Source organism: Chlamydotis macqueenii, chromosome 23, assembly GCF_036417535.1.
Source record: "Chlamydotis macqueenii isolate bChlMac1 chromosome 23, bChlMac1.mat, whole genome shotgun sequence".
Lineage (NCBI taxonomy): Eukaryota > Metazoa > Chordata > Aves > Otidiformes > Otididae > Chlamydotis > Chlamydotis macqueenii.
In genome coordinates this window covers 3,764,252-3,789,163 of record NC_141578.1, presented here as the reverse complement: position 1 = coordinate 3,789,163, position 24,912 = coordinate 3,764,252, and the positions used below count along the sequence as shown (strand labels likewise).

Sequence of the window (24,912 nt, the reverse complement as noted above, 5' to 3'; positions counted from 1 at the left end):
GAAATGTGACAGTTGTCTCTCTGCACCGCGCACACAAGACAGGACCACCGGATTATCGTCACATTCCGTTTATTCTGTATACATTCGTAGTGCACGTTGATGTAAGACATGAGCGCTGCTCAGGCCACAGAGCACTGCTGCAGTTCTTCGCCTGTAAGGTTACACCCCGATGAGATGTAACGAGGGACGGAGCGGATATCCACGGAAATAACCTGAAGAAGCAATTACACAGCAAGATCGGCTCCTCTGGTCAGAGCAACTGAATCCCCGGCAGCCAGGACCCGGAGCACCTTTGTTTTTCTGCCACATCAGAAAGGTTTGGTATCAAAGACATCGGTGCACGTAACAGCAAGGAGAATCGCATGGGAGAAGAGCTTGAGATAACACAGATGCATGTGAGCCTTTCAACTGTAAAATCACATTCGCTTATGGAAGAAAACCAAATTAGATCCCTTCTTTACAATCAGCCTTTTCCATACCCTGGCCTGTAATTGCCAACTTCAAAGCTCTCCGGATTTCCACTAACGTATTCGCCTCTGGTCCTGTTCGGTAACCGGAACCCAAACCTGTTCTACCACCTGCGGGGCATTTCAAGATGAGCCAAGTTTAGGGGAAAGACAGACTTCCCAGAAGGACTGACGGCAGCTCTCCCAGAAGCTGAATTTAGGCAATGCATTCGTTAACGATCATTCGTTAATGGCACTTCACAGTCAAGATACCACCCGAGAGGGCTGAGCAGCATCACACGGAGGGTCGGAAAAAAGACTTTGGGAAAAAACGGCTGAGAGAACAGACAGCTGTAACAGCAAGCCCTGGTTTGGTTTTTCTCCCAGTGAACAGCATGGCTTAGGTAATAAAAATAACAATACTTGAGTGACAACTGACACATTTGAGTCTATTTGCAGAAATATTGATCCTCTGATCCTCACAGTCCAGCCTCTCCTTTGCCATCCTCTTTCCCGTAAGGCGAGTAGAGCTCACAGATATTCCAGCCTCCTTCCCTGGGGGAAAAGCAGGCACATAAAATGGGTTAACAGAAAAAAAAAACCAAATCAAAGAACCCTCCCATGATAAAAGAGAGCTGAGCACCAGGATAAGCTATATTCCTACCAACAGGTTCTTGGGAAAGGGAAGGGCAAAAGATCTCTTTGTGTATTCGACGGGGAAGAAATGCCAGGGGAGGAAGTCTGATTGATTAACTCAAAACTCAAACAAGAACCAATTTAAAAGGTTAAGACAGTCAAACTCCCTCTGCACAGCACATGGCTGCTTAACAAGTCCTCCCCTGAACTTCAGCCTCACAAGCAGAGGAAGGAGCCCAGCGAAGACCCAACACAGTCCTCAGCGGGGGCCAAACCTGCTCACAGCGAAGGACACAAACCAACAGCTAAGCTCACGCTGCCATGACCCTGGATAGCTTCATTTTGCTGCCTAAACCTTCTTTTCAGAACCAAACAAAGCCTCAGCAGCCGCGACAGCTGACTGAACACAGCTCCTTTTTCCAAGGTGCCGACTCACAGACAAAAACACCAAGGCAAAGCACCTGCCTTGCAGAAGCAAGCTTGGGAGAGTACGAGACCTCACAGCTCCAACTCAGCTCCAGGGACGAACTCCAGGGCCGGCTTCGGACGCACACGCGCTCATCCGTTTCCTCCCCGTCACCTGTGTGGCGTCGGTTGGATGCACAGAGCCCTGGATGAATCCCGAAGTCAAAACCAGATTTATGGATGCAGCCAGAAAGGGTGAGGTGTTCTGCTCCACGGAGGGGGTATCCGCTGTGGGGGATATTCCATGGTGGAAGGGACAGGAGGAGTCACGGGGTATCCCTAGTTTAGTTTCCCATCCAAGTAAACACGCACAAGTATATCAGTTGCATCCGCTGGGAAAGTCCAGCAAACTTGCTTCTAAGGCTCAAAGCAAAATCTGTAAGAGCCATCTTTACAGGGTGTCACGAAAACACAACATAAAGATCGTTTTCAACCGAAAGAAAAGAGTAACAAGGAAAGACTCCAGAGAGTTATCAGACCTTTCCGAGTTGTAGAGTTTGATCCGTGCGTCAATCCCTCCTGCCCATCACCCACATCAAAGAACTGAAGGAAAGAGAAAACGCTAACTCAGATGTCCCCATCTTTCAACCCAATACCGGTTTCTCCTCCAAAACCCTTTCAATCATGGCCACTAGAGGAAGCTGCGACACTGGCGAGTATGGCTCGGGCTGTAACACAAGGAGAAACCCAAACCAGGGACATTTCTGCTCTGGTGCCCCAAGAACTGCCGCCTCAGCGTTCAAACACGACTCCGGGCTTTCCTTGCACCTTCACACCACCTGCAAAATTGCATGTGAAGAAGTTCTCAAAGGGTCCTGGCCACTTAATTTGGACATTGCTCTTGTGAAGTTTTCCAGAAAAGCAAAAAAAGCGAGAAAATCACTGGGATGTGAACCCAGTGCGCACCCTGAAAGCCATAAATGACAACCGGTTTCCTGGCTGCCTGCACGGCATTTCCCATTTAATTGCTTAAACATTAAACAACCCCACTGCAAACAATGAGCTGCGACCGGCTTTTCATTCCCAAAGCTTTCCAGGGAGCTTGCGATACCACCCGAGCGAAGCCTGCCGAGTCAGCAGTGCTGCTCGCCAACCAGAGAGGACACAAGGGGATGAAAAGCGGAGGACGGTGAAGCAAAGGACCCGTCAGATCACTGCGCACTGAAAGCGGCAGATGCAGCCAGCATCAGCTCTGTGTTTTGTCATCTTTAAGGTCAAGGAAATTCTTCTCCTTCATTGAACTGGTGCAGTAAATGGGATACGGGATGCCGTCCGGGAACAGCAGTGACATATCTGCTACGTCCACGCACAGCAGTCTCATCACGGCTGCTTTCAGTGTCCCTGGGACGTAGGGGAGCATCAGATTCACTGAAGAGGAAAGGGAGGCAGAAGTCGGATAGCCCAGTTTGTCTGGAGGACGTGGAAGTCACCAGCTCCACGGTGAAAGCTGGCTTTCCCAAAGCAAAGCTTATTTAGAGCCACCAAACTGGGCTCACTGGGAGCTCAGCCTTTCTGAAGAACCACCAGCACCCGGTGGGCTTTCCCCGATCCCTGGAGCTCACAACATCTACAGACCCTCACACCAGCCTCATCCCACCCCTCAGAGACACACAGCCAGGCTGGCGGCCGCAGGCAGCACCCACGCAGCCACCCGAGGCCTCACCTGCTTTCTCCAAGACACAAGCTGCCACCCAACAGCATCTTCCTGTCCATTTGTCCACCCCGCAAACCTCCCGCGCGGGTGGGAAAGGGCCCCAACGTCTTCCTCCACGGAAATGTAAAACATTTCACCCTTTTTTCCCCTTTCTGCGGGGGAAGAGGGGAATTTTGCATTTCTCAGCTCGGGCAGTGGAACGGTAGGTTCATCCGGAGGCTCCCAGAGTAGCGCCCTGTGCTGTCCCAGAGGGTGACACTTACAGCTTAGAAACTCTTTCTTTAAATAGTTTATTTAAAGCTTAACGCAGTTAACTTTTTAAATATATATATATATATGTATATATAAACAATTTCTTCTCTCACTTCCCTAAATGAAAGCTAGATTTAGGGGGATACATTACTTGTCTTTTTTTTTGCTTCAAATAAAGTCACTTGGTATACATATAAAAATATATTACTTGGGTTTCCTTTCAGTTACAGATCACACAAGGGTTGGGGTGGAGAAAACAATGGAAGACGAGCACAAGGACTTCCAAAAAGAAGGAAAAACCAGTGAATTTAAGCACATTGTGCACTCTGAATTTATAGTGCAACAGCAAGCCAAGAAATCCATGTGCTGCCGACACGAGCATGGCATTACTCATGCTTTTATCACTTTTTTTCTGAAGTGCATGGCACATGTCCTTGCTCCCAAAAGGGTCACATTTCAGTACAACCTCACAGCACCAAAATGAAAAAGGCTGAACTTCAAAAATCTGGGAATCGGGTTTCTGGACCTCAGAAGCAGGCTGCAGCTGGATGACTGGGTTCTCTCCTCTTTCACACAGACTTCGACATCGGAAAACATCGGGGATAAGGAGAGCACAGCAAGGTTTGGCAACGCTTCCGCTGGCAGCGGGACAGCCCGCAGAGCACAGGATCTCTCAGCTCCTATCCCAGGGAAGAAGATGAAGAACAAACAGCAGAAAAGGTGGGACTCCAGAGTAACCCAGGGCACGTCTGGCTCACTGAAACAGCTCACAACGGCAAAGAGTAATCCAGGGAAGGATTAAGCTGCAGCACGTCACCGTGCAGAGAGGGGTGGTGGAACATCCTGCCGCGGGAGGGGAGCAGAGACCCTACGCAGGACCTCGCACAGGTCTGACCGCTCAGCTTAGACTCAGCCCTGGTGTCAAGGGAAAAAAATCCACATCAAAGGCCACAAATTTACCCGAGAGCTGAAATTTAGCCCTTCCAAGTCCGCAGTTGTAGGAAACAAACTGCGCATTCAGTCAAAACACTGATCAAATATTTCTCATGGATCCAGCCAGGCACACGGGTGTAGGCAACGACTCCGATACAACTCCAAGCTCGGCTGCCTGGCAGCTCTGCTTGCACTCACGTCTCCCGTAGCATTTCCCACTCACTCTGTGAGTCAGTCCCAGTTTAAAAAAAAAAACAAAAAACAAAAAAAAAACCCAAATGTTTGATTCACAGCTCCTCTTTTCCCCAACTGCAGCTCAGCAAAGCCACCAATCTCTTCTGAGATCTGCTCCCCAGACAGGAGGAGTGAGCCACAGCGAGTACGTTTCATATTGGCACCAGTTTTGGCAATTTCCACTGGGATGCAAAAGAACATTTAATAAATAAACAAGTAAACAAATAAATAAATCAACATCACTTCTGAACAGCGACCAAAAAGAACCCTTAAAAAGCAAAACAGGATATGGTACAATCAAAGTTTTTTATGCTAAACCTCAAATCTCTCGCTCAGTTGCGGTTTTCCCCTCCTCTTCTAAAGCAGGGTTTCTTCAGGAAATCAGGTTTATGTGATCACAGTGTCTGTGCCCATGGCTGGCTGTCCTCCTCTATTAATTTATAGAGCTGCCCAATTTAAATCAAATCTGAGAACGGGACAGAAGTATAAAAAGCTTCTACGAGCTTCAAGAAGGTAGGTAACAGCACAGAAGGGAGAAAGGAGGGAATTGAGAAGGGAAAGACCGCAGCACGAGCTCCCAAGTCATCAGAGACCGGCAAAATCACAAGGCAAAACCCAGCTGCGGTGTGGCCCGGCTGCAGAGCTCGCCTGGAGTCGCAAGGCATGAAATCCACAGGAGAGGGGCTTGATTTGCAGCAGAGCACCTAAAGCAACTCGCTTTTGGGAACACACCTGCACCATGCTACTGCCCTGCCTCTGCAGCCAGCATCTGAGGCTGTATCCACACGCCAGTGCTCAGAAATTTAACCTTCAAGTAGCGCTGTCAAATATCCCACAAGGCTTTAAAAATGAACTACACAAGAGAGACGGAGAGGGGAAGACGGACAGACAGATTAGCCGTAACATCAGCTGTAGGAGCCATCCCATGACACCAGGAAATGGGGCAGACAGGGAAGCAGAAGGCAATGGCGAATGGAAGTCACAGCGGGCAATACACCGCAGGGCAGGAACTGAAGCCACGACGCAGCGCTTGCACTCGGCGCTCCCCCTTACAGAGGCAGGTCAGTGCTGTTATGTCGAGTTTTCCGCGAAGTCCCATCATCTCTCGGCAAGGCCCTTTGCAAACTGGACATGGCCGCTGTCTTTTTTAGGTCAATGACCGCGTAGGAGTCCGTCCGGCGGGCTTCGTGGGTGGCAGGAGGGGGGACGCAGGGCACCGGCGGGTTCGGATGTCCCTTGCGCGGCTCAGCCTCCAGCTCCACCTGGATGTAGTTGAGCTGTCGCGGCTGCTCCGGACAGGGCCGGGGGAAGTCAAAGCTGAAGACGCTGGGCATGCAGCCACGCCGAGGCTTTGGCAGGAAGCCCCTGCGCCGCTGGCTGCTGCCCCCGTGCAGCGCAGTGGTCTCCGAGTTCATGTAGTTCTGCAGCGGATCTTCTTCACCGGCCTCGGAGTAGCTGTTGGGGGAAGGCGTCAACGCATCCCCGGCACCCGCGTCCTCCTCGCCCCGCCGGAGCGGCTGGCACTCCCACACCGGGGGCAGCGACGGCAAGTTCTCATAGTGCAGCAACGCCGTTCTGCGATGGGAGCAGCCGGGCAAACCCGCGTCCTCCCGAGCGAGTTTCAAGCGCCCGCCTCTGCAGAGAGAGGAGGTGCTGGGGGGCAGCAAGCCGTTGACGTTCTCGTAGACGCACTGGGGCGAAGGACACTCCTCGTCACGCTCGTTGTTGTTGTTGTTGGGAGGGCAGAAGTGCGTCCTGCACTCCCGGTCGTGCCGACAGACGCGTCTGTAGTTGGACGTGGGACCTAACATGAACTTAACCTCCCCTGGCTGGAGAAAGACCTGGGGATTGCGGTCTTCGAGGGAGCAGCTGTGGTTCCTATGGGGGAAAGGAGGGTGGACTTCAGGCAAGGAGTGCATACAGTGGCGGCCCCTCAGCTCCTGATCCCCACTGGCTGTGTTGACGTAGGTGTGGGACTGCAAGGAGAGAAGCAGAGGGACAGTGAAAGAAGAAGAGAAGAGACAAGAGCAAAGCAGCTGTCAGCAGCCGAGAAACCGACCGGAATGGAAAATTTTTCGGTAGCTGATGAAGCAGGAGGAGATGAAAGAATTCCAGAAGTTGAAAAGATTTTGGGAAGCAAAACACAAAATCCATTTCTGGATTTGTGGGCTGAAGGAGAGACAAAAAGGAGTCCAACTGCAGAAGATACACATCATCTATTTCACGCTTGATGCATATGGCACAGAACAAAAAGGAAAGCCACTTGCAAAGTATTTCCTTGAGCGGCTTACACCGGCAATATTGCAGCACTCACACCTACACAGGCTTCTCTGATAATGGGTGAGACAAGCTGGATTTTGTAGGGAAAAATCTTAAATTCTAAAACTAAGAACAAAGAGCTGGACATCAGAAATAAAAATAAAAAGACTCTGAACTCGGGTGTGCATCTGCACACCAGCTTAGGGGTTGCAGCAAAAACTGACAGGTAAGGCAACGTGGGTTGGGCTCACAAGCTGAGTGCTACTGTTCAGTAATTGCCACACAAATACTTGTGGATCAAGGAAGCCAACTCAGTCAGCCTTGACAGAGCACCTGTTCTAGCGAAGCGTCAGGGAGCAGAAATCTCCAAGAGCAAAATGAAGCAAAAGAAGGGGGAAAAAAAAGGACGACACAGTGTAAGTAACCCCTGGACTTTGCTGAAGTAAGAGAAACCTAGGACGGCTAGCAAAACAAGCTGCTTGTTCGCTGCTTGCAAACAGCAGAATTTAGGACATCCAGGTTTACCTGCTCCTCAGGCCCAATAAGGGCATGGGTAGAGTCTTCACCCACGGAGGAATGCCTCAGGCTGCTCATGGAGGGGCGGCGGGCTGCAGAGTACGAGAGGGTTTCTCCAGGGAAGCTGTGAAATCCATTGGGAAATCCTGGGACAGTGTACCCCAGACCTGGGAAAGAATCAAGACAGGTAAGTATTAGAGCATCGTTTTGGTACAAAATAAGAGTTGACTTCATTTTTACAGTAGGCTGGCCTCTTAACTGCACCCTGTAAGTCAGAATCACCCTGTCTGGGGAAGATCCTACCGTGAAGCAGCTAGAATGAATACAAGGGCTGGGCCCTCTTGTTTAAATTTATTTAAGTCACTCCTAACGGAGACAGGAATCGAGCAAACCCGAATTCTTGCAGATGTGGTTTCCTCCAGGAACCACTTGACGCTTGTGTAGACGCTACTTAAAAAAGGCCACTTGGCAGCGGTCCAGATGAAAACCAACTGAAGGGTGACAACTCGGGTGACTATTTGAAGGGCTTTTTGTCGCCGTTTCCTTGGAAACAAAATACCACATCGCAGAAAATAAAATAAACATTCTGCATGAGGCACACAAGGACATAAAGACGGGTCAGCAGCGAGGCAGCGCATGGTTTGCAGAGGGCAGTTTCATACAAGCAATTGCAGACATCGCCCGTGTCTCTCTGATCCCTCCTCTTCTCCCCAGACGCTGAAGGAGCCTTACTGTTGGGTGCCTGGGGGTTCCGGGAGAGCTCCCGCTCCGTGGGGTGACTGTTCCTGGTGATGACAACAGGCTCTTCCACGACGTTGATGCTGTTACACTGCATCAGGTCCTGAAGCAGGTTGAAGATCTCCTCTGCTCTGGAACACTTGAAGGCAAAAATCCCTGCACAGCAACAGAGAGAAGGGTCAGAAAAGTGAGAACGCAATCCTGCTTTAACAAAAGTCTATGTAATTTCCAGCTCTAAATCAACAGGCAACTCTGATTGCTTTTGCTGCATTTAACACAATCAACCCCTGCAAGCCACAGAAGAACCACCAGCAACTTGGTGGATTACTGCATCAACGGAAATACAACATCACAGCTGCCATCTGACCAAATGGTGCATTATTACAAGAAAAATACTGAGCACCCCAGTTATCTGAAGACAATCAACCCCACACGAGCAGAGGCGTGAAAGGGACAGGCTAACTGGTCTCATTTCATCCCTAATCTTCTATTTTAACTCACTTGGCACCCAGTCCAGTTCTTATTACTAGGGGAAAGTCTATCCAGTGACTACCAGAACTGGGCCCTGTGGAGTGTGCACGTGAGGGAGGGACAAGAACGTTGTATTTCAAAAATGTATGGAATTAAACAGTGTCTCCCCAAACGAGCAGCCCAGACCAGAGTTGGCGTGTGCTGAGCGAACCAATCCCGAGCTGGCACGCACACACACGCACAAAAGCCATAGCAACGAGAACGGCATGGCAACAACAGCTGCTACCCCAAAGAAGGACGTTTTAAAAATTCTGGGAAAAAAAAAAAAAAAATAGCTCTATCTGCCTTATATAAGGTGGGGAGCAGCACTCCAAATAAAATTAACTAAGCAGAAAAAAAAATCCTACAAGGAAGGGAGAAAACTCATCAAAACACAACGGCATCCCTCTCATTTCTGTCTGCATGAAGACCGATGAGTAAGTATGTGTCTGCTAAAAATTTTGTAATCTACGAAGAGCAAACGGCTCTGCTTTATCACCACTGCCTGCACCTAAATGAAAACCAAAACACACGCAGGGCAGAATTTTAATCACTGACCTGCATCCTGCAAAAGGCAAAAGAGAAACCAAAGACAAGCAATTCCCATTGCTGGTAACCGATAAGCACACGGCTCCAGGAGAGGAAAACCCCACGTACGTAAACATTAAAAAGAAGCATATGGCACTACAGATTTGCGCAGTGCTTTACACAGACACTGAACAGCCATGCGGAGTCCTTTGGGTAAGGAGGAGTTTACAAACACGTTAACAGAATGAAGAAACAAACTTTTATTTTTTTTTTCCCCAGGCATGCAGATGCCAAGAAAACGTTCAGCTCTTTACAAGCAAGAGAGACAGACTGGGAAAGGAACTAACAGGCACCACTGTAAAACTGGAGTCTATTCCCAGCGCTGATGATGACTTGGCTTGTGCTCCTGGGTGACTCACTTCCCCTCTCTATGCACAGCATCCCCATACATAAAACCAGCAAAACGTAAAACTCCTTTCCCTCTACGTTACAAAGTGCTGCCAGAAACAAAATGCAAAGCGTTAAGTAGAGGCAGAGAGAACGCATCGAGAAACACGAAGTCTGCTCAAACAACTATTGCCTTTTTGCTTTATCCCCAGAGCTAAAAGATGCTTCACAAAGCTTCATTCTTGCAAAAGGCACTTTCTAGCTCTTAAGGAAAGAAGTCCAGCAACCCCTCCAACCAACAGTTGTGTTGTAAAGCTTGGAGCTGACAGCATAACTAACATCCTCTCTGGCGTTAAATATGCCCCATCCAATGCTCAAGCCCGCTTCACCAATTACCTCATGAGCACCGATGCACTGCCACAACTGAGACCATTAGATTTATGCCCAGGCTCTGAATCATGAAGTTGTTCTCAAGAGTGTTTCAATCAGGAGTATTAACTGTATGTGCATGCACACTCCGGTATTCTGGGGGAAGAGAGGCTGCAAAAGAACCTGTTGACTCATTAGGTGCAGGAATCTGGGAGGACACAAACACCAGCTCACTCTGGCTGCCTGGGAACAGAAACCTCAGCAGTTCCTTCCTCCAGGATCCTCCACACTCACCCTGCCCCGTCTGGCAGCGACGGCCGCTCTCGAAGGAGAAGAGGTTGGAGTCATAGCCATAGCGGCGCAGGCAGAGGTAGGGCCACCTGACAGCATCTCGCTTGTGAGTGTGCAAGATGAGCTCCGTCTGTGTCAGCTCCATAATCCCAGATCCCAGCTCGTTACCTTCATCGTCCACGTTTGTTACCTGCAGAGGGCAGAGAGCTCACATCAGGAAACTCAGCGCATTGCTATCACGAAAAGCCCACCCACGAAGACACCGTAATTCCCACGGATTCCCCCTCCATTTACTGAGATGCCTTTTTCTCAGCTGAGAGCGTGAATTCATTCCTGGCAGAAGGCGCCAAGCCGGCAGCCCTGGAGACTGTGTGCTTGGCAGTTCAGCTGATGTGTCTCAGCACAGACACTGGAACACAGCCCTGAGCAATCAAAGGTTTCTCTTCAGTTCCCCATTTCCTCGCTCAGGCTGAATCTCAGTGCAGAAGCAATTTCTACGGCAAATAAAAACACACTTGCAGCAGAGGTTGCTTAAGGAAAGGAAAAACAACCCCAACAAGGCCAAACAGTAACATATTTGCAAAGCTTATCAAACGAAAGATTTCTCTGAAAGAACAGATTTTCTTTCATTTCATGCCCAAAGCCCAACCCATGCTGGGCTTTGCTGGTAGCTGGTGCTGTCACAGACTCTCCGATGAGGATGAAGGTGCAATACTTACCTTAAATTTGGTGGGATGGTTGTCTGGGATGCTGTCTCTGCACAGACAACTGCAACAGCTCCCCATGACGTCAGCATAAGAGGCAATCCCTGGGGAGAGGGCACAAAACAGAGAACAATCATATTTTCAAACCAGCTCCTCCCCACCCTCTCCAAACACGCAGCATTTACAGCCTGTATCCTCCTCGATCCCCCTGCGCGTGGTCCAGTGTCTCTGGATCTCAAACTCTTCAACGTGTTCCTCAATTAAAGGACACCACATAAGGCTAATTAAAAAGAACAGCTTTCTTACCATTAGGCAATTGTTGGATTTTTTGGAGGAGTGAGAAGAAATTCCCACTACTGTCCCTCTGTCTCCTTCAGGACTTCATGGTAACCGGGTTTCAGCGTCACCTAGAACACAAGGGAAACGGTCCCATCTTCCACCTGGCAAGGAGAATACAGTTAAAGAAATTAAAAAAACAGAGAACATCAAAAAGCAAGGGGTGAGGGGGAGGGGGTTGTGACTGAAGTTCCCCTCAAATATCACAAGGAAGGCAGGCACACTTTTTTTTTTTCAAATTAACTACCTGCATTTATACAAATATAAAAAATCATTCTGCACAGACCACTCCTGAAATTTCTGGAAAAAAAAATACAGTCTACAGCTAAAAAAAAATGTAAAAATAAGAGATATTTTACTTCTTGGCTTTGGGATCCTACACAGGAGTGGTGTTTATCAGAGCTACTGTAGTGCAGATGAAACACAACAGCTGAATGGCTGAGAGCAGTGAGGATACGAAGAATCACACGCGTCTGCTGCTTAGGAACGTGGAGATACCATCGCTCGATTGAAGGTCCTTACGGGTCAGAGAACCAGCAGCCTTAAAAGCAAGTGAACACAACAGCTGTTCTTTTTTCGGACTATGAAAAGTAACAAATGCCAGAAAACATTACAAACTCTGCCATCTGACAACAGTCAGCAAGCGTGAGCACCAAGCAGGCAGGAGCTGCATGCCCCAGTAGTGAGAAATGCTGCTATCGTGGATACAAACTTAACAGACTCCACATCCACTCCAGGGCAGGGGATTCAGCAGCAGATAACACGAGAGGATGCCAGGTTTTATTCGGGGAGAACAGCCAACCATCTCTCTATCCGAGGCGTGAGAGAATAAAGCCATATGGATAAGCAGCCTGGCACTAGAGCAGTAAATAAAATGAAAAGGCTGTTGGAAACCCTCACACGCTGCCACGCCAGAATCCGCCTCACCAGTCCCTCCAAATTAAACCCTGAATCACGGAGTTGCATCTTCGCGCAAAACCACGTTGCGCAGCTGCCCTCAGGCTCCCTGCGGCGCAGAGCAGTGCGGAGGGAGGGGGAAGAGCCAGCAGCGAGCTGACCAAGGGGTCCCATTTCATTTTTCACAGCAAAACAAAACGCAAATACCTTCTCCACTGCAACTCCACGCCTGAAGAATTCCCTACCACGCCCTAACGGTGCAGAGCCCCCCAGCAGGGAAACGCTTCCTTTTGAGCAAGCTGGAGGAGCTCGGGCACAAATCAAGCCGGCTGCCCTCTTGCATGTACCCGCCACCCCTAACAGTAATGACACCGCACGCTCCCTGTTCAACACTGCACGCTGCTCAAGCCATCCTATCTGGTTTTGTAGACTCGGTATGGATTTACTCCCTGCTGACCTTACAGGCTTTGATCAATAATTTAGCAACAGATCCCTCTCTGCTTCATCTAATCTGGTCACTAGGGGCCTTGTCCTCTACTGTCTCTGCCCTCCCACTCCCAGCTCATCAATTCCCTCAGTAAAAAAAAAAAAAAAAAAATATATATATATAGTAGAAAACATGTTACCTTTGTCCCCTCTTTCTTCTTCATTCCTCTCTCCCTCTGGTGCTCCCTCCACCTGTGTCTGTCTAACCTGCCCGAGGGGTTAGGCGGGAGTGCTGTCGCCCATCCTGAACAGTTACTATGGTCAGAACTGAACAAATGAGAAAAAAAACCATTGCGAGATCCCTGAACACTCCCCCGGCGCTTCCCGCTGCTCCTCGCTGGGGAATGTTTTAGTGGCGTCTCCTCCACAGACACTGAGACTCTCAAGGCTCCCATCTCTTGCCCGGTGCTTTCGACACTCACCTTTCCAACAGCTGCTTGCCAATTCAGAGCCTTAACTAGCCCAACCAACCACTCCAACGGTCGGATACGCTCCTCTGCGAGTAAGAGCACACGCCTCCCGAGACCAGCAGCCCCATCCTCCCCGCCAGCCTCCCCACCGCCCACGACCCAAACTTACACCCTCCTCAAACCTTCGCTGCCCTCCTTGGCCCAGTCTCCAGACCACAACTCACCTCTCCCCGGTTTCGCAGCCGGGTCGCTCGCTCTCCTCCCAAACCCTCTGCTCCTACAGAGGCTCCGTCCGTGGCCCCCCGCCCCCCCCCAGCCTGCAGAAGACCCCCTCGTGCCTCCACGCGTTTCTCCTAAACCCGGCACTGCAGAAGAGGGTCCACCTCATCCCAAAGGACCAGGGCACCCCAGCACCCACCGCGACAGCCCTCGCGTGGAAATGCACCGGGCCCCGCAGCAACCCACCCGTGACACGCAGCGACAGACCCACTGCCACCCCCCCCAGCACCCACCACGGCAGGGAGGAGAGGGGCTGCAGGGGGACACCTCCAGGGCAAGAGGAGCCGCTGGCAAGGGGAAGGGCCTGGAGGGAGGAGGAAGGGGCCCCGCGGGGACGGGGGATATGAGGAAGGGGCGAGCCCGGAGGAGGGGTAACGGGGAAAGGGGTGCAAGGGGGTGTAAGGGGGTGGTTGGGGAGTGCGGAGGGGGTGCAAGGGGACGCGGAGGGGCACGACAGGGAGCAATGCAGGCCGCAGGGGCCCCAGGCCGAGGCGCGGTGCCGAGGGAAGGCCCGGGCGCGGATCGGTACCTGAGGCGCTGGCCGGCTCCGCCGTCCGGGAGCTGAGGCCTGGGCCCCCGCTGCCGTTCGGCTCCCGGCCCGGCCCGTCCCCTGCCCGGCCCGCCGGGTCTGGGCTCGGGCTCGGGCTCGGGCTCGGGACCGGGTGCGGGTCCGGCCCCGCCAGCGCCGCGTTCCCCCCGCCCCAGCCCGGGCCGGGCCCGCCGGGAGCAGCGAGTCCGGCGGCCGCCGCCTAGAGCGTCTCGGGCTGGGAGGACCCGGGCAGGCGGGAGCGCGGCCGCCAGGGGGCGCGCTGGGTCCGCGGCGCCGCGGCCTCGGGGCGGGGCCAAGGCGGGGCGTGGGCGGGGCGAGGGGCGGGGCCAAGGCGGGGGGCGGGGCGCGGGGGCTAGGGACGGGGGTCGTGGGGCAGCAGGGGCTGAGGGGGGTCAGTGGAGGGGGACTGGGGGGTGTGGGGCAGGAGGGGCTGAGGGGGGTCAGTGGAGGGGGACTGGGGGGTGTGGGGCAGGAGGGGGTGCTGGGGGGTCAGTGGAGGAGGACTGGGGGGGTGTGGGGCAGGAGGGGGTGCTGGGGGGTCAGTGGAGGAGGACTGGGGGGTGTGGGGCAGGAGGGGGTGCTGGGGGGTCAGTGGAGGAGGACTGGGGGGGTGTGGGGCAGGAGGGGGTGCTGGGGGGGTCAGTGGAGGGGGATTGGGGGGGTCTGAGGTGGGGGAAAGCTCCAGGGGGGTCAGTGGAGGGGAATATGGGGGGGGGGGGCTGGGGCAAGGGGATGCTCTAGACTGGGAGAGTGGAGGGGGCCTGGGGCAGGAGGGGGTGCTGGGGGGTCAGTGGAGGGGAATCTGGGGGAGGCCTGGGGCAGGAGGGGGTGCGCTCTGCGCCCAGCCTCCCCCATTCCCGTCATCCCTGCGCACCACCCACCCCAGTTCCACCAGTATCAGAGCACTAAACCAGCACAGTCAATGGCAACTCGGTGCTGGGGTCCTGCAGGGCGGCTGCACCCCGAGACCACCTTGATGGGCGCCCAATCGCTTGTGGTCGGGCTGCGCGGGGTCTCGCCTCGTCCCCGGCGCTCCTGATGGGATGTGCTCAATCACAGTGCCCGCAGCCGGCGTTTGGCCCGGGACGACGCACGGCATCCCAGCCGGGAGCGTGCGGCTTCTCTGGGAAGGGTTCAGGACACGGGTGACAGGACAACAGGGAGGCCACGAGGAGAGCTGCAGATTTTCCAGTTGTCAGTTTCACACTCCCAATTTTTACAATTGCAATCGCTCTTTGATTATAATCCCACCCGCGCTGTTCCGGCACGGAGCTGTCGGACATCGGCCACGGCCATGGGGGGACCTCGTGGCATTTCCAGGGCGGTGGCTTCGGCAGAGCGGTGCTTGGTCCCACCTCGGAAAGCCCTGAGTGACCCATCTGTCGCGTCTGAGTCCCTGCACCCGCTTGGTCTCTTAACGAGGACTTTGCCCATTAATTTTTCCGCCATGTAGAGGGACAGTGGAGCGTGGGGAGCGCGAGGAGCAGCTCCGGCTGGGAGCTGGCAGTGGGGAGGAGAGGGGGGGACCCACCACCACCCGGTGGTACAAAGTCCACAGCAGCAAACGGGTCAGGATAAAGCTGCCAAGACCAACCTCCCACCAAAGCCAAACAGCAGATTGACTTCCCCGGCACACATCTGAGACTTTAAAGGGTCCCTGGGGAACGGCGGTGCTGGTTCGACAGCCCCGTTGGGAGCCCTGCGCTGGGAAAGCGGAGAGCGGCAGCCTGCGGAGATGCTCGCCTGCCCCTTCTCCTTTTCCTCCCGCTCCTTTCCCTGCCCAGGTGACTTTGCAGGGATATAAACCACCAGTGAGCAACGCAAACAGCCTGGGCACCAGCACCGCCCTGCACGGCCTCTCCCAGCAGTGCCACCACCTTGTCACGGAGCCCGGCCACCTCCTCTGACACGCTGCCATCACTTTACAGATCTAGGGTGCAGTCCTGACCCCAGTCCCAGGGGTACATAATGTACCCCTCAGGTGTCCCAACAGAGCCCCAAAACAAGACGCGGCTCCTGAGAGCAACGTGCCCGGACCACGCAGGTGGCAGAGATCTGGTCCAGTCCCTGCGAGCACAGGGTTTTGGGGAGGATGCTGTGTCCGTGCCCATCCCCAAAGTTGCGTCAGCAGGCGGGAAAATCTTACGGCACGTGAGAAATACACAGAAATACAACAAAGACGCTCTGCTTTGCGTCAGAGACTGATAAATTTTACCCTGACTCTTGCCCCAGCGCAATTGCTGCGGCCGAAGCCGGTCTAAATGGTTTTTAGGAGACTCGTCAGGGGTTCAGGGCTTCCAAAAAACTGGGACGCCCTGACTTGCCTCTGGCTAACTCCTTTGTGAGAGCCGAGCCGGAGTTTCTCCACCTCTCAATTGGGATGTAATGACACTTCCCTTCTTTCATGAAGCTTCAACTCTTTCTGATGTCGGCCGGGAAATAAATCACGGCGTGGATCATGAAAGCCATCAAAACGGCAACCTGGGGTGAACCGCAGACGGAGGGAAGGGCGCGGACGCTCGGAAAATGAGAGGCAGAGAAAAAAAAAAAAAACAACAGATGTCATCTGGAGCTCCTTCCCCTGTAGGGTTAATGTACCCCCCCACACACACCATCCTTTGCTCTTCCCCTCCCTGCCTGCCGCTGTGATTCCCTGCTATTGGCTGTCTCTGTAGGTTTAGGCTAAAAAGCCTGTAATTAGGACCCCGGCTGACACAGATCCAGTTTCCTGGGCAGGCAGATTAAAAAAAAAAAAAAAAAGAGAGAGAGAGAGAGGAAAAAAAAAAAAAAAGTTTCCCTGACTGAACTTGGATGTTTTCCTTTCGCTTTGCGAAGTTTTCCCGGCTCAATCTCCATTCCCTCCTCTCCTCCGGAGCGGGACGGCGGCGGGCGGAGCGGGGCTGGAGCGGCCGGCGGAGCCCGGAGCGGCGGAACCCGGGTACCGGGGCTCGGGGAAGGGGCAGGTAGGCGAGGCTGGCAGGGGTCCCCCGCCTCGGGTCTCCGAGCTACGTGCTGGGCTGGGGGGGAAGACGCTTGGGAATCGCGGGGGGGGGCACACCTGAGAATCCCCGTCCGGGAACCGGGGAGGGGAAGGGGAGGTGAAGGAGGGGAGAGGGAGGGTTTTTTGGCTGTTCTGCCCTGGGAGAAAGAAATCTGGGGAGTAGAGAGGGATCGCTACCCCTGCGGTCTTTGTTGTCAGGAAAACGTTCCCTGAAATGAGGAGATGGCGTTTACCCTGTCAGACTCTGCCATCCCGGGCAGGTGTGCGGGCGTGGGGCTGCCGGCGGCCTCGGGTGCCGAGGGTCTTTGGGAAGGGGTGCCGGCTCCGCCGTCCCTCCTCCGCCCAGGTTTTAGGCGGGAATGGGGCATTTTGGGGTTGGCGATGGAGCTTTCCACCGGAGGCGGCTGGGCCCCGTGGCACAGCGAGGCGCCGGGATGAGATCCGGCGGGCGCGGGGGTCCGGGTGCGTACCCGCAAACGTACGAATGGCTGAGTTACAGCGGGTTAATGGGTTACAGCTCCCCGGCGAGCCGGGGCAGCCAGCCACGCGTGCGCTCTCAGAATGGGGGAAAACACTGAGAAAGGCTCTTTGCAGCACTGGCACATCCCCCAGTGAGCAAACAGGCCACGGCGTTGGCCACGGTCCCCTCCCGCGACGTGGAGGACGTGGTGCCATACACCAGAGCAGGATGCTGAGACCCCCACCCCAGTCACTGGCGGGGCTGCGCTGGCCCTGTCCCTCCCCGCTGCTGGCCCACCGGATGGCTGTACCCAGCCAGCGGCACCCAAGCGTCGCTCCACCTCGTGCCATCACCCGTCCAAAAGCCACCGCGGGCTCCTGGGCGAGACAACCTCCAGCTCGGGCAGCCTGGCTTGGGCTGCGTTGCAGGACTAACTGCTCCGGCTCGCCTTGCCAGACCTTGGCTTATCTCTGCCCCGGAAGAGCTGCATCTTTATTGCTCTGCATCTTTATTTCCACGTACCTTCACTGCAGCTGTGTTGACAGGAGCTGGAGCGAAAACAAGTTATCCCGTGGGTGAGGTGGTGAATACAGAGCCGTGCCTCCGCAAGCTGGCGGTGCTTTTGGGTGCTTGAAAGGGGATCTGGTCTTCTTGGTGACGGCGAGCCCTTGCGTTTCCTCAGGGTTTTGGGGCTGGGGAGCATTTGGTGCTTCTGCAAAACAGGCTAGAAGGACCTGAAAGTGGGGCTTCTGAAATGGAGAAGTGACTTTAGGAAACCAAAGGCCGTGGCAGAGATGCTGATGGGCCCCCGGCCGCGCTGGGAGCGGGGAGGCTGCGCTGAATGCGAAGGGGCCGGGGTGGGTGCACTGCAGGTTAATGTGTGACCTTGGCAGGAAAGGGCTGGGAGCCCGCGCACGCTCCCGCAGCCAGCTGCAGACGGGGAGCCAGATGAGATTTAATATTCCCGTGAATTTTAGCCTGCTGTACCCAAGGAGCTGCGATTGCTTCGCAAAGGGCTGGAACTGCTGCGGGAAACGTGCTGGGAGCAGGAAGCGGAATCCTGCACCAAGGCTGGAACCTTGGATGGACATTCGCAGCCCGGCAAACGCCGAAAGGCTGCGAGCGGGCTGGGGAGCGCGGTGGGAACGTTGCCCGTCCTTCGGAGAGCACGAGGGAGCTGAGCGATGGCAGTCTGGAGGAGCTCCCGCAGGCAGGATGAGAGGCTTGTAAAGCAAAGGCAAATGACAGCCAGTGGCACTCAGCCTGCCTGACTGGTCCCTCACGCGTCCCTTCTCAGGGGACACACCTCCAGCACCCGGGTCTGCGCTGGCAGGGAGGAACGGCTCCCCAAAACCACCTGCCACCTCGCCCTGAAGCCTGGTCCGGGCTCTCCTGTCCCCATTTCCGAGGGCAGAGTTGGAGCATCCCTGTATCCCTTTGTGGGCCAGGGGGGAAGGGCAATAGCAGGACTGACTGGAGGCAGCGAGGGAGGGCAGGAAGGAAGAGGGGACAGGGATGGGGAGCAGAGGAGATGGACCTGTTGGGGCTGCCTGGCTCCTTAGCATGGGAGGCGTGTACTGGTGTCACCGTCTGGGGCTAATTACAGGGACTTGTCTACAGCCCAGACGGCTGCCAGCCATCATAATCACATCAAACCAGGCTGGGCTGGGCTCCCCAGCACGGCCCCATGGATTCCCAGCAGCCCTGCCCTCTCTGCTCTCCCCCAGCATCACCCCACCGGGCTCCCTGCTGCCAGCCCTGGGACGAAGTGCCCCCCTGCACCCTGCCGTGGGGCTGGAGCCACGCAGGCAGCACCAGCTCTGCTGAGTCTGCGGAGCATCGGGGGGGGGTCTAATTACAGCAAAGCCCCCACAGATTAGACAAATGCAGCTTAATAAGACAAGCACAGCCCAGAATTGCCACCCGCCTCTCTCCCGCGAGGAGGGAACAGCAGAGCCATGTTGTCGCGACCCGAAAGGAGCTGTATAAGATGACCACCCTTCCCTTGGGACCAGCGACCGGGTTCATGATTCCCTTGGACTGCATTAAGGTGAAACAACACCAACCAGCCAGTTTTAGGATTTATGAATACAAAATACAAGGCGTGTGGTTAAGGAGAAGAGAGAGACAGAGGCAGATACAGAAGATATCACCGCCTGTGGATCCGGGGTCCCGTTGGTCCTTCTTGCTCCGGGTGTCTGGTGGTGGGGTTCCCGCCCTCCGCTCTGGTACCATTTTTATACAGTCCAAATCCCCAAATCTCCACTGGGTTCCAAGAAACTTGGTGTGTGTTCATGGTGGGCGTGATGCCACGCGAGGGTAGGCGCAGGCTCGGTGTGTTCTGAGTGGTCGCAGGGAGACTATTTCGGGGGGTGGCATCAGACAAGACCCTCCCGAGGGTGATGATCTGGCACCTTGCGCATGCGCGGTCGGTTGTTCAAAGCCACGAAATACCGTCTCACTTCTGCCTCTGCGGGGCCAGAAACCAGCCTCTCGTTCCCGCGAGATCTGCGGCGGTGGCAGTTAGTTGTTGATAGGCATCAAAACCACAAAACGTCATTTCTTCTGGTTATGACACCTACCGCCCGCCCGAGTCTCTTGCGAAGTCTGCAACGGTCGCAGCACAGCTCGCATCTTCCGCGCCAAGAAACGTTTCAGGGAAATGTCTGCTCCTCTGTCCGCCACACGTGTTACCCAAACGAGGCAGCAGCAGAGCCGGGGCCGGTCACCCAGCCCACGGAGGTCCCCATTCAGCATCCCCGGGGATGCGCGCCATCCTCTGCAGAGCCAAGGCTGGTCACTGGCCCGGCAGTGGTACAGCTGGTCCTTCACCAAGTCGGCAAGGCCAAGGTTTTTTTTGGGCCTTGGGTCAGGAGATTTCATCCCCGTGCAGGTCCCAGAGCTGAGCACAGCGTTAAAAACATCACCCAACCAGCCCCGCAGTCGTTCCAGGCAAATCCCAGGCTGGCAGACCCTGAAGCCCGGGAAGGAGCAAACAGCTCTTTTGTTTTACCCAGCTGATTAGCCAATCTGCGGCGTTAATCATTGACCCAGGTGCTTGGAAGGGAAATCTGAGCTTCCCCGGGCTGATCCCGCTCGCTCCCGGCTCCAGAGCTGGCCACGTTTGGGTGCAGCATCTCAGCACCCCAAAATACTGCGTGGGAAGGGGCTGCTGGGGTGGGGGGAGCGCACTGGGAGCAGAGGGGGGGGTGGCGAAGCGGCTCAGTGGGAGCAGTGGGGATGCGGCTGCTGGTGCTGGCCAGGGAGATAAAACCAGGCGTGCGGAAATACCAGCCCAGCACGGAGCAGCGAACCCGTCGTCTTGGTGGGAATGATGCAGGAGGACCTGGGTGCTGGTCTGGGGGATTTGCAGCAGGATTTGCCCCTGGGAGCAGGGGCACGGCTCCATCCCACCCGCATCCCACCCTCGCTCCCCACGCCGCGGCAGGAAGTGCGGGCAAAGGGCGTCGGGCTCTGGGCCGGCATCCAGGGAGCCCCAGGAGCCACCGCATCGCCATCTCGCCTTTGTTTTGGAAAGCCAAGCCAGGAAGGAAGTGAAAAGCACGGCGTGGGGAGGAGGGGATGGGAGCGGACGGGTTTCCACTGCGTAACCATCAGCCGGGCGAGGTGGAGGTGGCTGGGCCGGCCGGCCGCCCAGGCAGGAACAGCCGCTCGGGGCAGAACAATAGCAGCCCGGGGGGAATAAATTATTTTCCGCTGAATTGGGCTAGACCTCGGTCTCCTCCCACTGCCCCGCTCAGGGACAGGCCACCAGAGCAGGGATTAGCGGTGCCAGCAAAGGACTGGGGAAAATCTCCCACTGTGGGTGAGCGAACGGCCGGTGCCGTTTCCCAAAACCTGTTCCAGCTTGAGCATGGACATCGGGGTCTTCCCTGGCCGGCTTCACACCATCACCATCCCTCCAGCTCCTCCTGTTTGGCAGACAAAGCCCCCAGCCCTGCTGAGCGCCCGTGCGCTCTGCGTGGGTTTGCTTCTAACCCCTGCAGAAAGGAATAGCCCCCCCAAAAAGCCCTTGGACTTCAGCAGGGGTTCAGCCAAGGGTCTCGAGGTCGTGGTGGTGCTGAGCATCATCTCAGCTGGACCCGGTCCGGGGGACAAGGGGCTGCTTTGTCCCGCCGGCACGTGGAGAAGGTCGGCGCTGGGCGGGCGGGATGGTGCGTGTCCCAGGGACGGAGCCCTGCTCCCTGCCTTGCCCCGGGTCTCACCGGCTCGGATCCTCTCTCCCCAGCTCATGTCCCCGCCGAGCCCCGCATGGCCCCAGCGAGACGAGCCTCCCCCCTGCAGCACCACCTCCGGCATCCCGCCGGCCTCGTCCGACAGCGACTCCGGCTGTGCCCTGGAAGAGTACCCGGAGCCCCCTGCGGACCCCGCTCCCCCCGAGGTGGGCAGCACCCCGGCTCTCCCAGGGCTCCCTTTGCTCCCCGCTCTCCCCCAGCCCTGTGGATGCCATCCACGGGCGGTACCCCCAGCCCAACACCCCCAGCCCCGGGATGAACCACGTATTTTACCAACCTCAACCAACGCAGCGTAATCCCCCTAAAACCCTGCTTGTGTTTCTCTCTCCCGCGCGCCATCCCAAGGTCCCGCTGTCCTTCGGCACCCGCTCGCCGCAGCCCGGCTCTCCCGCCGAGAGGATCCGGCTCCGCGCCAGAGCCCTCCTGCAGCAGCTGCCTCCTCAGGACTGCGATGTAAGACACGCGTTTGTGGGGTGCTGCCCACCCCGGGCTTCGCCCACCACGCATCCCCTCACCTCCGCCTCCCCGTGCAGGAGCGGTACTGCCCCGACCTCGCAGAAGAGGAGAGGAGGCAGCTACGAGCCTTCAGCGCCCAACGGAGACGGGAGGCCTTGGGGCAGGGGCTGGCATGTCCCGTGCCGGGTCCCTGCCATGGCTGTCCCTGCAAGAAGGTGAGGCATCCCCTCCCCAGCACCCATTCCACGGCCAGGGACCCATCCCCAAAAATCCCCAGCCCGACCCCAAAATGTCGCATTCCCCCTCCCTTGCAGTGCGGCAGGAGGCTGAACAAAGGGGACCCGGGGGTTTCAGCATCTCGGCTGGGGGACCAGTTCTGGCACCCGTCCTGCTTCTCCTGCCACTTCTGCCACCAGCCGCTGGTGGACCTCATCTACTTCCAGCAGGACGGGAGGATCTACTGCGGCCGGCACCACGCCGAGCTCTTCCGACCCCGCTGCGCTTCCTGCGACCAGGTGGGTGCCGGGCGGGGGAGAGGCTCTTACCTCCCTTTTGCTGTTGTTAGAAGCTCCTGAGCTCGGCCAGGGGCTGCAAACGCAGCAAGAGCTGCTGGTGGACACGAGGAAAGGTTCCTTCTTGAGCCTTGGAGAGAGCCCCGCGTCCACGCCGGGCCACGAGGGCTCCTCTTCTCTCCTCACACAGCCAAGCATCCTCCGGGCTATGGGTTTTCCAGCCGGATGCTTAGAGGATGGGTTGGTTTCCCCCCCCCTCCAGCTGATTTTCATGGAGGAGTGCATCGAGGCGGAGGGCCGGCGCTGGCACCTGGAGCATTTCTGCTGCCTGGAGTGCGACGCGCCCCTGCGCGGGCAGCGCTACGTGATGAGGAGTGGCCGGCCCTGCTGCTGCGACTGCTTCGAGAGCTTCTTCGCCGAGCCGTGCCAGGCCTGCGGGGACCCCATCGGTACGGCCCCCCCCCGCCCCAATCCCCCCTTCACCCTAGGGCAGGGTGCAGCTGGGCTTCCCTGCCCGGCTAAGGCGGGATGCGGGCTGGGAGGGCTGCGGAGCCAGAGCCCCGCGGCTCGGTGCGGAGGCTGAGTTTTGGCACTCAGCAGCGGGAAGAGCCTTCCCCCTCACTCGTGGTTGCCCCTCAGGTGCTGACAGCGAGGAGGCCACCCACCAAGGGCTGCACTGGCACGCCCGAGCCGCCTGCTTCTGCTGCAGCCTCTGCCGAAAGCCGTTGCGCGGGCAGCCCCTCACCTCCCGCCGCGGCCAGCTCTTCTGCTCCGAGACCTGCAGCCTGGGATGGGACGCATCCTCCACCGCCTCCGATTCCTCCGACTCGGCTTTCGCCTCCGCCCCGTCCCCGGATTCGACGCCCCTCTCCCAAGCCAGCCCCACCGGCAGGACCGTGCAGAGGACGGGGAGCGCCTCTGCGGCCGGGGGCTGCAGGCAGCGGGTGGAAAGGGCTGGTAGGAATCCTACTGCTCCGCTTGCTACGTGGTGGGAGGGGAGTGGGAGCAAAACCAAGCTCTGCTCAGCCCCTGGGTGCTTTACAGGATGCGTTGCATGGGCACAGCCCAATCCAGGGCTGGAGCAGCGGTGATGAGCCCCCTAGCCCACCTCACAGAGGAGGGCGAGTGCTGGCAGCGGGGCTTTGGCTGGTACAACCCTCCGTTGCGTCCCAGGGCAGCCCTCCCTGCACGAGGGGCTGCGGCAAGGCAGGCTGAGCCTTCTCCTTCCTCACCCATCCTCGCTTTCCTGCTTCCAGAGGTGTTTCCGGATCAGGCGTCCGTGCATCCAGCATTCAGGAGCCCGGAGGACAGCGGAGCAGCCGCTAAGGAGCGGAGCAGGGACGCTGCGCACGCAGGGATGCTAGGACCACCGGCCGGATACCCCTCTGGCCCCCAGCCCAGCACGGAGGGTCCCCCTGCAGCCCCCAGTCACCCAGCTTCGGGGGGCCCTGAGCCCCGAACACCCGCAGGCCATGGAAACCCACGCTTCCGAGCGGGTACGTCCCGTGCCCGATACAGCCCACAGCCGGAGGACATTGACCTGCAGGACATCACGGAGGAGGATGACTCCTGGTGTCCCACCTGCTCTTCATCTTCAGACTCGGAGGAAGAGGGTTTCTTCTTCGGGAAGCCCATCCCCAAGCCCGGGATGAGCTCCCTGGGCAGGGAGCCCTTGGGGAGGGCTGGGAGCCGGCCGGCGAAGCCGTGGGGCAGGAGCAAGCACTGCAGCGTGTCCTAGCAGCGGGGACAGGGGGGGTCTTCGAGTGGCACTGCCATCCTGCCAGCCCCTGCCGCAGTCTGAACACGTTCCAAGTGCATTTTGGACACAGCCCAGGGCTGGCGGGGAGAAGCTGCTGAGATCCTTCCCCCTCGGCAGCTGCTGGCAAAGCACAGCCGGCAATTCCTGCCGGCCTCTCCTGCAATTAGGAACAGGTAAAGCAGGTAGGGAGCAAAGAGCCGCCAGCCCGCACCGGGGCACGGTCTCCAACTCCCATCTCGGACAAGGCGGCAGCCCCGGGGAGCAGCCGCGCATGGGGGAGGGCGACCGGGCGCTTCAGACAAGGGGTGCTGCTGGGGAGCAACGGGGACGGGGACGGGAGGGGTGCTGGCTGCCAGGGTCGGATCCTTCCCCGGGACGCATCTTTGAAGGATGAGCACCGTTGCTTGATGCTCTCCATCCCTGGCGGCACCCTGTCCCCCTGCCGCCGCGGGGAGGGGACGGGAGGGGACCGGGGTGGGGGGCAGCTCTGCTGCCGCCGCAGACGATGCTCCAATAAAGCTCAGCTGAGACCTGACCACATCTGCCCTGTTCCTCCCCACCCCGCGGTCGCTGACCGTGCCACCGGAG

The 24,912-nt window shown here is 56.6% G+C and overlaps 2 protein-coding genes and 1 long non-coding RNA gene across 14 annotated transcripts; 1 reads left to right on the top strand and 2 right to left on the bottom strand.

The window, feature by feature from the left end:
* Positions 1–3,475: 3,475 nt before the first annotated feature.
* On the bottom strand, positions 3,476–14,062 carry FRS3 (fibroblast growth factor receptor substrate 3). Of its 12 annotated transcripts, none has more exons than XM_086765411.1 (9): positions 13,860–14,062; positions 12,782–12,908; positions 11,618–11,799; positions 11,229–11,362; positions 10,938–11,026; positions 10,222–10,408; positions 8,128–8,289; positions 7,405–7,562; positions 3,476–6,596 (listed from the first exon to the last, which is right to left on the bottom strand). In XM_086765411.1, the coding sequence occupies exons 5-9, from the start codon at positions 11,001–11,003 to the stop codon at positions 5,670–5,672; spliced, it is 1,500 nt and encodes a 499-aa protein (XP_086621537.1). In that variant the 5' UTR covers positions 11,004–11,026; positions 11,229–11,362; positions 11,618–11,799; positions 12,782–12,908; positions 13,860–14,062; the 3' UTR covers positions 3,476–5,669. The 12 variants fall into 12 exon arrangements, with proteins under 12 accessions (XP_086621537.1, XP_086621542.1, XP_086621543.1 ...); XM_086765416.1 differs by having other exon boundaries at positions 12,782–12,885; XM_086765417.1 differs by lacking the exon at positions 13,860–14,062 and adding an exon at positions 13,269–13,349 and having other exon boundaries at positions 12,782–12,873.
* Positions 14,063–16,575: 2,513 nt separating this feature from the next.
* PRICKLE4 (prickle planar cell polarity protein 4) lies at positions 16,576–24,859 on the top strand. Its single transcript, XM_086765878.1, has 8 exons — positions 16,576–16,843; positions 21,591–21,743; positions 21,943–22,050; positions 22,131–22,268; positions 22,368–22,568; positions 22,828–23,014; positions 23,205–23,522; positions 23,822–24,859. Exons 2-8 carry the CDS (start codon positions 21,594–21,596, stop codon positions 24,301–24,303), a joined length of 1,584 nt encoding a protein of 527 aa, XP_086622004.1. The 5' UTR covers positions 16,576–16,843; positions 21,591–21,593; the 3' UTR covers positions 24,304–24,859.
* LOC147597986 (uncharacterized) lies at positions 19,411–20,439 on the bottom strand. The gene is made up of 2 exons (XR_015261004.1): positions 19,924–20,439; positions 19,411–19,849 (listed from the first exon to the last, which is right to left on the bottom strand). It is a non-coding gene; the product is annotated as an uncharacterized LOC147597986 (long non-coding RNA).
* Positions 24,860–24,912: the final 53 nt, after the last annotated feature.